General features: G+C 38.0%; 1 protein-coding gene across 1 annotated transcript in view; it reads left to right on the plus strand.

The window, feature by feature from the left end:
• Window positions 1-14,856, plus strand: part of Cph (BCL11 transcription factor chronophage) — a 34,022-nt gene that overhangs the window by 11,383 nt on the left and 7,783 nt on the right. Inside the window, exon 2 of the mRNA XM_018515495.1 lies at window positions 9,511-9,960. Coding sequence (XP_018370997.1) covers window positions 9,511-9,960 — 450 coding nt within the window. The remainder of the gene's footprint in view (window positions 1-9,510; window positions 9,961-14,856) is intronic.

The raw sequence follows: 14,856 nt of genomic DNA on the forward strand, positions 1-14,856 counted from the left end.
CCCCTCCCTCCCCCTCTTTCGTCTCTTTACCGCGGAACTTTCTAATTAACGGGCAAGTGTGAGAGAGAAAGCGGATGAGAGAGAATGTGGGAGGAAAAGGGTGAAACCACGGTGCTGGACAATACAAAGCCACGGTGCGGCTTTGCGCTTTGCGTTTCGTCGCGTTTTCATTGGCGATCCTCGTTGACGCTCTCGTTGCCCGCCGTTTGTTTTTCCGTCATTGTTAGTCACTGTGGGCCAACATGGAAGCGAACCATTGGTGCGTGGTTTCATCATCATTGGATGAAAAACATGTCCGCGATCCTAGTTGAATGGGGTATCATGTTAGAATATCCTATCAGAATTTTAACGATATATTCCTACCAGCGCAAATTTTGTATAACATTATGATTTATCTATATTTATATTAACATTAATAATAATCAAATTTCAAATAATCCTCAACTTCCTACGCATGATTGAAATATAAAAATGTATAACACAATCATGTAATATTCTCATTTTTCAATTAATCATTTTTTAATTAATCATTATTAGTCGGTCAAATGAAATGTTGCGAAATTTTTGAAACCGTGTGGAATTTTTTCGTTCCGTATCGCCGGTCGCCTTCCCACGTCTACCGTAAAGCCGCGGCGCAGTTGTGAAAACGATTGCGGCGGCGATTGGAGACGCGACGACGAAGTTCCCAGGAGTCCGCGAAGATGCGAGAAACGTCGAAGCTGAGTCTCACGAAAGGTGAAACGCATCGCGCGCTGCATTAAAGGCCACGCATGGCCATGCACGCCTGAGAAATACTCTCGAAAACACGGCGGGGGCACGACGGGATGATGATGTAGACGCGAATACGGAATCCGCGTGATGTCCAAGCAGCCGCACGTCACGAAGCAATGCAGCTGTACGTTCGCGGACGCATAACTCTGTATGCCTGTATGATTTATTTTGATCGAAAAATCGAGGAAAGGGGTTTTTCTTGAAAGGAGCGCGAATAAAAGGTACGGGAGGGACAGGTCAACTCTCTCTCTAGGACCTGTTTGCCCGTTCTCTCAATGGACAATGTCCTGCTGGCGGGCTCACAAAGGGCGACCCCGCGGGTCTCGAGATCCTCCCACGATACGCATGTGGAGCGATGGATCGCGAGAGCGAGCGGGATGGCGAGCGTCTATGCGCGAGAGAGACCGCCTGTACCCCATTCAGAATCCGTGAGAACCAGATTTCATATTTCTCATAACCGTGTGGTCGCCGAGCGCGGAACAGTGGAACGCAGTTTTCTAGCGGCTCCGATCTCCCCGAGGCCTTTCTGATATCCAATGTGGTCACTGATTTCACCCGTTTGTTCGGCACTCATTCTCGTAGCTCGGCTTGAGATCGAGCTGATATTTTGGTACGACTTGGCAATACGCTCTACTTTCTGAGGAGGGTACTGTTCTGTAGGATCGTGCGATTTATTGAACATAAAAGCAGAGTTTCCTACGGGGATGAATTATGGAAAAATTTCGTAACACGATATGTAGCGACATTATTGTCGAATCCTATTTATACTTTTATAACTCATTAAGTATTAAATTAATTGTATGATTATTCTAAATAATTCATATTCATATTATCAAGAAAGTATGTAGCAAATATACATTAAAATAATTTATACTTTGACGTTTTTATGAGATTGATTAAGTTATATTTGCTAATATGTACCTTAAATTATTTGCAGTCATGAAGTTTTAATACCAACCTTAAGAATGGAATTAACAAGAATAGAATAGCATATGTATTAACTTAGTTTCATTTAATATTCTACAGTTATCCTTATAAGACATAATTATAGATTATATTCTATATACTATTCTGACACTACAAAAGAACTATTTTCATTTACTCTATTTCAATATTACTATTCTTAAAACGAAGCATAAATGAGATCAACATTCTATAAAAAATTTTGTGAGATGTAATTCAAAATTTTAGAAAATTACCTGCGGTCATCCAGTTCGACGCACCCTCACTATTCAAAGCGAGGTCAATGACAGCTTAAAAAAACGTTCAACCTCTATTTCACTTGAAAAGAGAAAACCCGTTAGAGGTACCGTTTGTGATATCGAAGATACAGGGGGGAGCCCTTAGATCAAAAAAGGTAGCCAAAGAAATTCGAGGAAACCTACGGCGAAATAAAAAAATCGATCCAATTGTCAGAGCGAGGTCGATGGACCTTTAGATCTTACCATTGGTCTGTCTTAAACCTAGTTCGCTCACAAACGGAGTTCGTTTTTCTGGTTGGTCTTGTTTTTTCACGACGTGTACACACACATGAGATGCGACAGAGTGGAAAGGCCCTGTAAGAGAAGAAAAAACGATCTACGCACTAAGCGCCATTTTGAATCTTTTGTACGGAATAGAACGAAACGTACGGTGGTGAAACATGTCGGGGTTAACTCGAAAAACTCTTCGACCCCGCGAGAAAAACTCGACGACGAAGGGTGTTTTCGGAGAGAAATAGAAAGGGTAGAGAGATATAAGGAAGAGAGAAGGAAAGAGTACGCGAAAGAGAGGACAACGGAATATAAAGTGGGGGTTCGTATAAAAATTGCCCCCTCCATTGGTGCGCATGCCGGTAGGTCCTTTCTATTCTTCTGATATCCTGTCGGGGCCCTTGGCCGGCCCTGTACACATCCCGATGCTCCAGTCAGCATCCGAACATGGACGAAATGAGATCTCGTATACGGCAATGAGAATCGATCCGCGTTCCCCGAAGATTAAACGAAAGCGTCGCTCGCGAGGACGAAGGGTCCCCGCTAGAACGGCGATTTCGCGTCGCGTTCAATCCTCACGATTGATTCCTAACAGTGAATTTGGCCCCGACAGGAATATTCGGATACGCGTTATAACGTAATAACTGGCGCAGGACGACGAGCAATGGCGCACAAAGGTAATTATGGCCGATATGAACAAAGTCGGCGGTTTCTACGCAAGCGATGTTATCTCTTATCAGGCGATTTGCGCAAGACATTAATACAGCGGTGATAACCAGATAACTTAACCTGCGATGAAGCGTTGCAAGAAATTACGTGAATATATGATCTTGCTACTGAGGTACCGACGATATATAATTTGGGGGAATTTTGGAGAATTCCATCCAAATGTTGTCACGACTCATCGAGCATGATGAAGAGATGTTTAAAGATCTCAATTTCTTCCTTGGATTTGGAATATATCTTCACTGACAAAAAAATATTCTAAACTTTAGTAAATCATTTGTTTGAATAGCATCAACTAAATATTTTCTGAATTTTATACCATATGTTTATTTGATATAAGAACCATTAATTTAATTTAACAATCATTTTTTTATTGAGTAAATATTCATTTACTGTAAATATTTAGTTGGCACTATTCAAATAAATATTTATTAAAATTTAATGCGTTGTTCTCTCAATGTTGGATTTGTTATATCACTATAAAGTATTTTATGCTTTTTATATATACGAATATGAAAGAGACTTCAAGTCTAAATGAGAAAAAAAGCAAATGTACCACCGTATATCGGATTATAGTAAATTACGATAGAAGAAATCATTTTTAGATAGCTGAAAGTATGACGTTTCAGGCGCCGATAAATGTCGCGACGACGTTCTATTATGGATAAGACGATATTTGCGATCGCGTCACGGATCTGTCCATCTCGGGCGCGTCGATACAGACGTGTGCCGGGAATCTATCCGTTTTCCCGATCGGTTTCTGTATTTCGCCGGGAGATCGGCTGCCACGTACGCGTCGCGTCGGCGTCGCGACGGCAACGATGGTGGGCGTCCGATACCTCCTCGGTCGGCGAAGGAAATTGCCGCGACCCAATACTAATGGATAATGGAATTATTGGTTACGGTCGGAACTCGCCCTGGGGATGATCGTAATTCAATTGCTCCGATGTGTCCTCTGGACGTTTTGACAGGACGGATGTCCTAACAAGGATACCGCCTCGGGATATCTTCGCCCGTTTCTCTCACTGCAGGCGATGTGCACTCGCGTGAATCTAACGAAAATTTCGTGGAAAAACGTCGAATTGTAGCGAACGTCGTTCCCATCGATGGTCAAACATAATGCAAGGAATTAAAGTCTTGTCGGGAAATTAGAGACAATTAGATGTTGGGCTACGATTCGACGTTACGGCAAATGACCTATGTTTATAGCTTTTATAGCAAGAACAAATTAAGAAATAAATTTAGATTCAACAACTTTCAACTCTCAATAAAAAATAAATAACTTTTTTTTCATAACTGCGTTTTTAAAAATTAATATACAGGGTGTTTTCGAATTCACGCCTGCAAAGTACAAGACGCGATACTTTATGCTGTAACAAACAACTTTTTCGTTTAACGAAATTGCGTCCGATAAATAATTTTTGCAGTTATTTGTTGACTTCAACCTGTTCTCCTGCAAAAACTATTTATTGGACACAATTTTGCTAAAGGAAAAAGTTGTTTTTTGTGCTAAAACGAACAACTTTTTCCTGTAGTAAAATTACACTCGACAAATAATTTTTGCGTTTACTTGTACAACTTCAACCTGCTCTCCTGCAAAAACTACTTGTCAGACGCAATTTTGCAAAAGAAAAAAATTATTTCTTTTAGCGTAAAGTATGACGTCTTGTACTGCGCGGGTGCGAATTTGAAAATACCCTGTATAATAATATTATATACATCATAGCCATAACATTTATAAGATCATAAATTAAATCCATCTCGAAAGGATTACATCATTAATCGGCATTGTAAATCATAAAATCCGAATTAGATTGATTTTCGATCAAGAATCGGGATTTGTCTGATTTGGATGTTAAAGAAAAACGATTGATAGCTTCTTACATGAACTATCGCGAAGAATCGACTCTCCGACCGGTCTGGCGTATCTCTTGCTAAGGACATAAGAAGGAAAATTAATGTGAAAAACTAATAACCTCGGAACATTTCCCGCAGAGATTCCGGTACGCGTCCTTCCACTCGTGGATGGAAATTACAAGGACGCCCACAATAGGGGCCACCGGGCTTGGTGATCGCAACATTACAGATGTATAGGCCAATTTGTAAGCAATCCAACTTAGATTCGCCGGGCAATATTATATTTTTACGTTATCTTCCTTCCCGGCAATTCACATCCTCTCTCCCCTCTTTCCCGTATACGTGATTCGTTCAGATGCAACCGCGTTTATTTTTATGCGACAAGTAATTGTCCTCATCAAAATCAGAAATGTGTTCTGCACCGTGAATGTTGTACGCAATCTAATATTTTCGTATACTGATAATGATAACTGATAATCTGTTTCTTATTTTCCACATGAAATGTTTTATTGTATTAATGAGCATTTTGTTGCTTTGTTGTGAAATAATTATTTGAAAATATATTTTTTGAAATGTTTCTAAATTAATGAACTACAAATTATCTAGGATCTTCTTAATATCAAATTTTTCCTTGATTGTTTATTTTTTATATCTAATAAAAAATTTCAATGTGAAAAAGTTACAATTTTTTTATAAGCTTGTTCATTATTAATACACACACATATGTATTCTTATTATTATATGTATTTAATGCAGTTATCAAAATATACATTATTATTTTAGAACAATTTTTAAAGAAAGAGAAGTACCGTTTACACTGAAAAAAAAACTAAAAAATTTTAGTATATATTTAATAAAAGCATGAAATATGTAATACAGGCAATAGGAGTCGACGCTGGTTATCAATTAGCGCAATTTTTCTTAATACTAAAAATGTAAACCTTAACTTTGAACGTTTCCCCACTCATGATTTGAGCCTTCATCAGCAATCTTTCACCCTAGCCTATTGCCTGTATCACATATTTCATGATTTTATTAATTGTTTTAATTAAAAGAGTCTGTAAAAATTATTAGTTTTTTCGTTAATTTGTGATTTATCATTAGTAAATATTTGAGTTGTTTTAAGTAAATATTTACTAAATGTAAACATATTTATTTGATACAAAAGCCTTTAATTTGATTTAACTATCATTTTTTATTGAGCAAATATTCATTTATTGTAAGTAAATGTTTACTCAGAACTATTCGGAGAAATATGTATCAAGTATTCAGTAAATTTGTTTTTATGCAGATTCTAATAAAAATGCAATATAACGAAACGCATTGCGGATCATACATCGCGTAAAAAAAAACGACATTAAACGGTGGCAGAAGACGTACGCGGATAAATAGGCGGGTGATTTATGAAGTGGCGAAGAGACACGTGTCTCTGCTCCGTTCTCTTCCTCCTTCGCTCACCTTAAGCTCGTGAGGCTGCCGGTTCTCGCGCAGGGGTTGCGGAGGGTTCTCTACGCTGCCGACAGTTTTGGTCCAACATCTGCCCCCGAAAAAACAAAAGCCCATTGTCGCTAACGACCGGTCGCGCGTCTCTTGTTTCTAACCGAGCGCTTTTGAATCGTAGGCGAATAACGGATCCGAGAGAGCCCGTCCATTCAGGCGACTCACCGTTCCTTCCATTCGCTCTCGCTAAACCTCTCCTCAGTCGTCGTATCCAACTCGACCGATTTCCTTTTTTTCACTGGCAACAGGACCACAAGCCAGACGTCGCCTCGCCTTACCTCCGGGGTTTTTATCGAAAATTTTATCGGATTTTTACCATCGTTATTTCGCTCCCTTCTTTCTTTCGCGTTCGATTGTCAACGACGATCTCGGACAAACGCGATTAAAATCTCGCGTTCCTACGAAGAATGCGGGACGTCACCGAGGCGCAATTGTCTCGTTCGAACACGAGTCTCGAGACACCGAGACTTTGCGAACTTATCTCGCTTCCTGCTACCGTCATTCTTCCGGTGAAAAACGAGAAGCTGCAGATAGCAGCCGCGAAAAAAAGTTTCACTGCTCGTACGGAGCGATTCTGAATGGTAAAGGGCCAAAAAAATTGATTCTTATCGGAATCTCTCGATAGTTTAGACCTACGGACAAATATTTTTATAGCCTCGTTCTTGGCTTGTTGTAAAGTAAGTACATCGAAACGCGATATCGACGAATTGTTATGGAATATTGCCGAGATATATTCATCGTTTGAGCTGTGGTAATTTTACGATGCCATTAGGAAGTTATCTATTTTTGAAAATGCTGAGAGAATTTATAAATATACAATAGATCGGGTAATCTTTGTGTTCAATAAATTCTCTATATTTGGCAATGCATGCACGCAAAACAGGATGCCAAAAATCTCTTGCGGACTTATACTCACATTTGTCAGATATAATTAAAAATTTATGCTACTATACAAATTTTTATCTCGATATAAGTTCAATAAATTACCTAAATATTTTATTTAAAAAAAAAACAACTGTAAAATAAGTAGAGAATAATTAAAGATATGTGAAATAGCTGTAATTGACTGAAAACTGACTATGATTCAAGTTCGATCGGGATATGTAATTCACAGCCTAAAGGGTTGAAGCATGCTCGAGTTTGCGCCCTGGCCATTGGTCAAGCGAGCTCCGCCCAGAAAGAATCGAACGCCGTCGCGCACCGACGAAAAGCGAGAAACGAAGAAGGAGACAGCAGTAGTTAGGGGTAAACAAACAGGGGTGGTGTACAGGCTGCAAAAAATAAAGAAGCGAACGAAAGAGAAGAGCGAAGATCCCTCGAGAAGCGCCACGACGAAAGTGAGACGAAGATACGTAACAAAAACGGAGACAAAGGGAGAAACGAAAGGCGAGACAGGAACGAAGGGAGAGGAGGGGGGGGGAGGCAGAGAAAACGACTGCCAAGACGGTGGAGGGTTTTTCTTGTATCATCGCGAGCTTGGTGTGGCCCCATTCGGATAGATACGGACACTCAACTCGACGAGGGAAAGATCGATGCATGAAACTCTTGCCAATCTCTATGTTAATGCGCGAAACATATGAGAGAAAGGACATAAGACGTCGCGAGGAGTTCTGGTGTAGTTTCTCTTGAAGGACACTCAAAAGTGAATTGTTACGTCTGCGGCTGACCTCGGGCCCTTTGCCCCTTGGACGACGGTGAATTATAACGGTTACGTAAGAGGAAATTAGTCCTGTTTGTTACGAGGAAAGTTCGCTCGTCCAGATTAGGCGAATACCGTCTGTGGTCTATTTATCGTTAAAAGGAAATGGCTAAGATTGAATCATGAAAATAAAAAAAAGAAATTTTAATTTCGGAATCGAGAGGGAGAGAAAAGAATCCCTTTATTTTCTTATGCATATGCAGTATATATGGTATATGGAAAGAATGATTCTTCTCAAGTATCTAAAAATTTAGCTGGCTGCTAAATCAAATTTAAAAATAATTTTGTTGGACCGTCAAAATAATTATGTAGAACGTTTAAGCGTTTATGACAATGCTGCAAAAAATTTTAATATTCTAGCAAATAATTTGAGTATCCTACATAATTATGATGATACAACAAAATTTTTTTCAGATCTCGCGATCTAATTAAATTTTTATATACTTGAGTAAAAAATTCTTCTTTGTTCGTTCTTTTTCTGTGTATTGATATTTTCACTATTTTCTATGAAAAGCAACACGTGTCATAGAAAACGTTTTCAAACTCGTTATTCAATTTCATTAAAATAAACATGACGTCTAGTTTTGATTTCCTTAATTCAATTAATCGCTATCACACACACACATACAAATTTTACGGCTCCCGGCGAAACGAAATGCTCATCGAATCGTTCGTTTTGATATCTCATCACGGGATTATGGCTGCAGTCAGTTAATAGGTATCGTAAATCGTAATGATTAATGCCTCGCTGTGAATAATGCGCAAGACATATGTCTACACTTGGTTATATAATGGCATCTATAACATGTACATATCGATAGTAATAACCCGATACTGCTTTCACTATTCATAGTCGGAGTCGAGAAACGATAATTAGGTTTCCTTTTTTTGCAATACGATAGCATTAATGTGTTGTTTATTATACAATAGAATTGAATATTATGTGCCATCAAATTTTATCATTTATGATTTATCATTTGAATAACGTAATTTTATATTACTAATATAGAGAAAATTATTTCTCCAATAAACAACAATGATAGAAATATTATTATATTCTTTCTAAAGTATAAACAGAAAGCATGAATAAAGTTCTATTTTCAAAAATCAATGATGACAATAAATCTCGATAATCGCTTAATATTTTTATGATATCGCTACCAATTAATAATTCAAGAACAATTAATGTTCACATTACTATCACAAAAATAATATATATAATCAAATATTTAAAAATTATATAATTATAAATAAGAAATAAGTGTAGCAAACCCGAAACGATGTATATCTCTCTTTCTCCCTAAAACTTTTAGAGTAAATCTCACTCTAAAGAGTGAAATCTTACTTTTTTTTTCAAAATTGATTCAATTTTTATTCTTTAGAATGAAATTCCAAAGAATTTAAAGAGTATTATAATCGTACTAACTCGCCAACTATTTAATAAAAATTCCATCTAAACGAGATGTATCTCTCTCTCTGTTACAGCGGAAACCTCGCAAAGTACTACGTCCCCAGACACCGTCCAATGCGGGGGCTGCAGGGCGTCCTACCCCCTCGGAGAGATTGTCCGGTTCATCGAGCACAAGGTCAATCATTGTCGGAGCACCCTCCAGGGTTGCCACAGTCCACCGGCGACGGCCGCGCCGGAGGACTCCGACCCGGAGGACGCTCTCACCTTGAAGACCACCGATCCGGACTCGAAGTTGAACTCGGTACCCAGCATCTCTGCGCCCATCAACAAGAGGAGCGGACGACTGGAGAGTCCGCCAACGCCTCAGGGTCCGGGACCGGATACCGGAAGTCCGATCGACTTGAAGGCAAGCGCCAGCTCGACGCCAAAAAGACGGACGGAAGCACCGGATGAGGACAAAGAGGATCTTCCGAAGAAGCAGAAAACCGAGTCCGTGGATGCTGACACGAACACAGTCAATTCTGGTAAATTTCTGCGCTTCTCTTTCTCTAAATTATTTTATCACGTACTTCATTTCAAGTAACAAATAAATGTTGTAGCGTTTATTGATTGGTTAGAACCAATCAATAAATTTGCATTGTGTTGTGGAATGAAATATGCAACGTGAGATTCAATCATAAAATAATAACTCTTATGAAATAATTCAAAATTCCGATTCCCAATTTCGCGATCGGCTTTTGTATCATAGATTCTGAATTTGGCAACGGTCTGAACGAGAAAATATGTCTCAGGGGTTTCCTATATCGTAGTAGGTGTGCATCGAGGAAACTATCGCGTGAGGAAACTATATTTCGGAATCTTTCTGGTTTGGCGAATTGTTGGTTTGCTCGAAAAGGGTGGAAGAGGGTGTTTTAAAGTACAGTTATAGGGGGATGCCATGTGATGTCGAACCTGGCCGAACGGACACGAACAATGGATCAGTGAATTCGATTTTTGAATTTAAACCGCCCGCTCAGGGATTGGGGTGAACCTGCCCCTCATGCCTCCTTTCCCCCCACGCTCCTCTGACCCCCTTTTGTCAGGCAGTACATTGTCGTATGTCGAAGGGTTTAACGCGCGAGCGTTCTTATTCGACGACGCGACATCCTGGATACGAAAGTTATCTTCTTCGTGTTTTTTTTACGTAACATCGAAACAAAATTGAAAAATTGTTTTAATTTTTTAAATTGTAAATTTGAATTATACATGTTTGCACAATGATTGTATTACTATAAAAAAAAAAAGAAAGAAAAGTTTCGAAAGAGAATTATATTTTATTCAAATAAAATTATTATATTATTTAAAATAAATCTAAAAATTATATATAATTTTTTAAATTAATATATTGTTATAATTCCATCTTCTCTCTTTTTATAAATATATCAGATATAAGTATTTTTATCTTTTAACGCATAAAACAATATTATTAATATATTAATTTTGCAATAAGGATTTATATAATAATTAATAAATTGTTTTATTTTATATTATGATAATATCTATTATATTATTTATTATATTCAAATCAAGAAATATATATATATATTATTATAAATTTTGCGCACTTAAAGGCATTTTAATTTGCTTTTAAGTTATAAACAACATAATGATTTCAAAATTGAACTTTTTATTTCAATTTAAAGAATCTACGTGGCCTTATATTTACGTTTATATTCTCGATGAATAAAATATTCCTTCTTCGAAATTCTTATACAATATTTAATTGTGCAAATTAACGTAATGAGTTTATAAAACGGAATTAGTTTTCGTCCTCCGATGACAGCCAGAACTAGTTTTTTATCTTCGCAGTTAAATTATTTTTACGATAGTATCCGAGAAAAAAGTTTCGTTGCGAATATCTCAAAAATGTCAACAGTTTGAAAATATTAGCAAAATAAATCCATTTTCTTAAATGAATAAAAATCATATCTTTGCAAAATTATGAATTTATAATCGTACATCCATATCTATAATTCAATATCTTAAGTATCATAAATTGTTATATCCGTACATGTGAATTTATCTCTCGAATTACACAAAATTGATCTCATAAATATTATTTAAATAGTTCACTGCGCTTACATTTGCAATGAAGAACCCGAGTCTAAAAAAAGATGGAAAAATAGATATAAATTTGTATCGCTTCGAGAAACGAGGGCGACTGAAATTCGCGGACGAATTGTATCTCCCGAGGATCAGCACGTCGGCGGTCGTACACCGGTGTCTCTTTAAAGTTTCATCACGCTCTGTGGCACTCACCCCAAACCCCCTTTTGCCAGTTACACGTTCCAGCAGCGAGATAGAGAGTTAACCCTTTTCGAACTGGTCCACGATCATAAGAATACTCTTCGCTCGTGCTCATCCCGCCGCTCGTCCGCCGGTTAAGCCCCTTTTGTCGCCTTTTTTGTCGGATTTTTTGCTACCGGACAACCGCGTCGAAAAGCCCAATTAGAATCGTCCTATTGTTCGGCCACGTGGTCCGCACGAGCCGTCCACGCGAAAGTGTGCCCATATGGGCGAACGTGCGATGTGCCGGTGTATGTTAGACGATCAAGTCTCGAGCGTTACGTACGAACAGGTAAAGCAATGCATAGGTATCAGATACACGCACGTGGGGTGACATTGACAGGATATGCCAGGACCCTCGATACTCTCGAGCCAGTATAATCCCCTTTCAATAATTCTGATTTTGATTTTTATTTTTTTTTTTCGACTATGAGACATACAAAAAATGACGGTAATACGATTCGATATTTTTTTCTAAAGTAAAACATACTTTCTAGAAATATATTTTTCTTCATTTTCATGTAACTGAGTTAAAAAAAGATATACATTTAAAAAAATTCGTGATTTCGGGAAAAATTCAGTTATGTGCGAAAATGGAGAACAAGCAGAGCGAGTATAGCGCAAGAAAATGGCGTTAGAGAACTTCACCCGCGGACGATATACGTCGGGAGGAAAGTTGAAGGGTATAGGAGGAAGACGGAAAAAGAAGACGAAAAAGGAGCGATAATCCGTCGAAATTGACACCAACCAGCGCTCCCGGTGAGATGCAGATTTGATCTATCTGTCACGTTTGTCTGAGAATATTAATTCTCGTCCGTGGGTGAGGTTTTTCTCTGGCAGCTTTATGGCTCCTTTCCGACCCTCCCGCGTTTCTCCCGCCATCCTTTCCTTCCTAGTAAAGTCGACGGCTCTCCGGACCGCCCGAGGTGAGCGGAGAATTGCTTGCGAATTGGCTGTCGCTCGGGGTTTCGGGATCCTGCAACTTTCTCGTCCTTCATCCTTCCGTTTCCTCCGTTCTCGCGGAAGGAAGTCGACAAGAACGGCGTGCGGGCGATATGTCTAAAAACTGGCGTCAGAAACTTTTTCGGCTATGTATCACGCGGATCACCGGAATCAGCCTGCTTGTATTTTATTTTATGCCTTTTCGCTATTTCATTTTTTGTTTTATTTTGATAATATTCAAATACTTTATATATAATGTAAAATTTAATCACACGTATTTTACGAATAATATTTTTTGTCGACGAGATGATGAAAAGAACGACATATGAGTGCGCGCTAATATGAAAATCAACGTATATCATTAATATGACAGGTCCTTTGAGAAGTTTACTTCCGTTTCGACTACCCCAGTTCATACTTTACCTTCTTTCTTCTCTACCAATAGCTGCTTTTCTCGCTTCCTTTGCTCTTACCTCGCGCACCTCGTGTAAAAGAAAGCTCGCGAGAGTGAGAGAGAGAGAGAGAAAGAGAGAAAGAACGTCATCAAAGCTTACAAAGCTCAAAAGTTCAATATACACGACTTCAGCATGCTACGACGCGTTTAAATTACCAGGTCGAGTGGCTTTTTGATTAATTTTTTTTTTTCCTTACATCCTTGTGCCGTAAAACGAGTCCGTCATCCGCGTTTTCCTCTTTCTCTCGGTGGTATACTGTACTACAGAAAAATCGTATCTGCAAAGGCAGATCTCTCAGATATCCCGATGAAAAAGATAGATAGTCCTAGATTTCGCTTCAACGTTCTCAAGTTTGTATTACTCTCAATTTTTCTAGATCAAACATGCTCTATAAATATAAATACATTTAATTTTATTTATGATACGCATAAAAATTCAATTTTATATATTCTCTGTTGTTATTGTCTCGCTTTAGGGACATGATGTTCTTCTCGTGTTAAGTCATGAAAAACTCGAATAATAAACTCTTTTAATAAATTGAGACTCGGCCCTCTCTGAAAGGGTTAATAGCGAGTGGTCCATTCGCAAGGTTTGCGGTTTGGACGGACAAACTGAGTAACGGAGGACATAAAGGCTCGTGAAGCGCAGTCTGACCAATCCTATCGCGAAATGGTAGTGACCACAAGGAGTATGTTACGCGACCATTCGAATATTCGTTTAGAGGCTGGAATCGTACCGGTCGACATATTCACGATTTTAACAGCTTTGGTTCTTTGTCGCGCGACATTCTGCGGTGGGTTGAACAGGTTGTAAATAAAAATTCACTGGAAAAAGTCTGCAAGCTACGGTTACATGATATTGAATGGATATATATTATTGACAATAATACAATCTTTTATATTTTAGTAATGCAATATGTGTTGATTGATAATTGATTAAATTTTATTGGAATGATTGAATTTTATTCTATACATATCTAAATTACGAAAAAATTAGATAATTTTAATTTATCCGTATTTTTAAAATAATTGAAATTGTCTGAATTTCTTTGAAGTGTATTTGACGTTTAATGTAACAAAGATCACACATCATATATCCTGCTATTTTTTTATATTATTTAATTCCTTTGTTTACTACGAATTCTTTTTGGTATATGTTGAACACTTCTCGTTACTGCGATATAATATTTATCTCAGCTGGTTATTTAATTAATGGGTCCAGTAAAATGATTAAAATCACCCGCAAACTATCCACGTGGACATGATCCGTTGTGTGTTGTCCCTTTTAAGTACAGCCCTTGTATCGACGACAAAGTGCATACGTCGCATACGTTAGCTAATCGATATTTTAATATTGTCACACGCCATTCCGGATTAAAGGCCTTTATGTGTGTTGTTGTGTGCATGTATGTGTATATCATGACGTCATTGAGCGGCAGATGTCCTGTCCAAAAAGATTTCCGAGAGTGCGACACAATGTCCTTTACACAATTAAAATTTGCTTGTATGCATAAAACCGGGCATAACACTTACGGTGCGATCGCAAATAATCCCTTTTAACTTGTGTACAAAATGTTCGAGCATTAACATGGCCAAAAAGATATAACCTCATAATTTCAGAGTCGTTCAAAATTTATAATAGTCGTTTGATTCAATTTAACGTGTTCTGTTACTAAAATTTAAATATATATATATATAT

Source organism: Trachymyrmex cornetzi, unplaced genomic scaffold (genome assembly GCF_001594075.2).
Source record: "Trachymyrmex cornetzi isolate Tcor2-1 unplaced genomic scaffold, Tcor1.1 scaffold579, whole genome shotgun sequence".
Classification (NCBI taxonomy): Eukaryota; Metazoa; Arthropoda; class Insecta; order Hymenoptera; family Formicidae; genus Trachymyrmex; species Trachymyrmex cornetzi.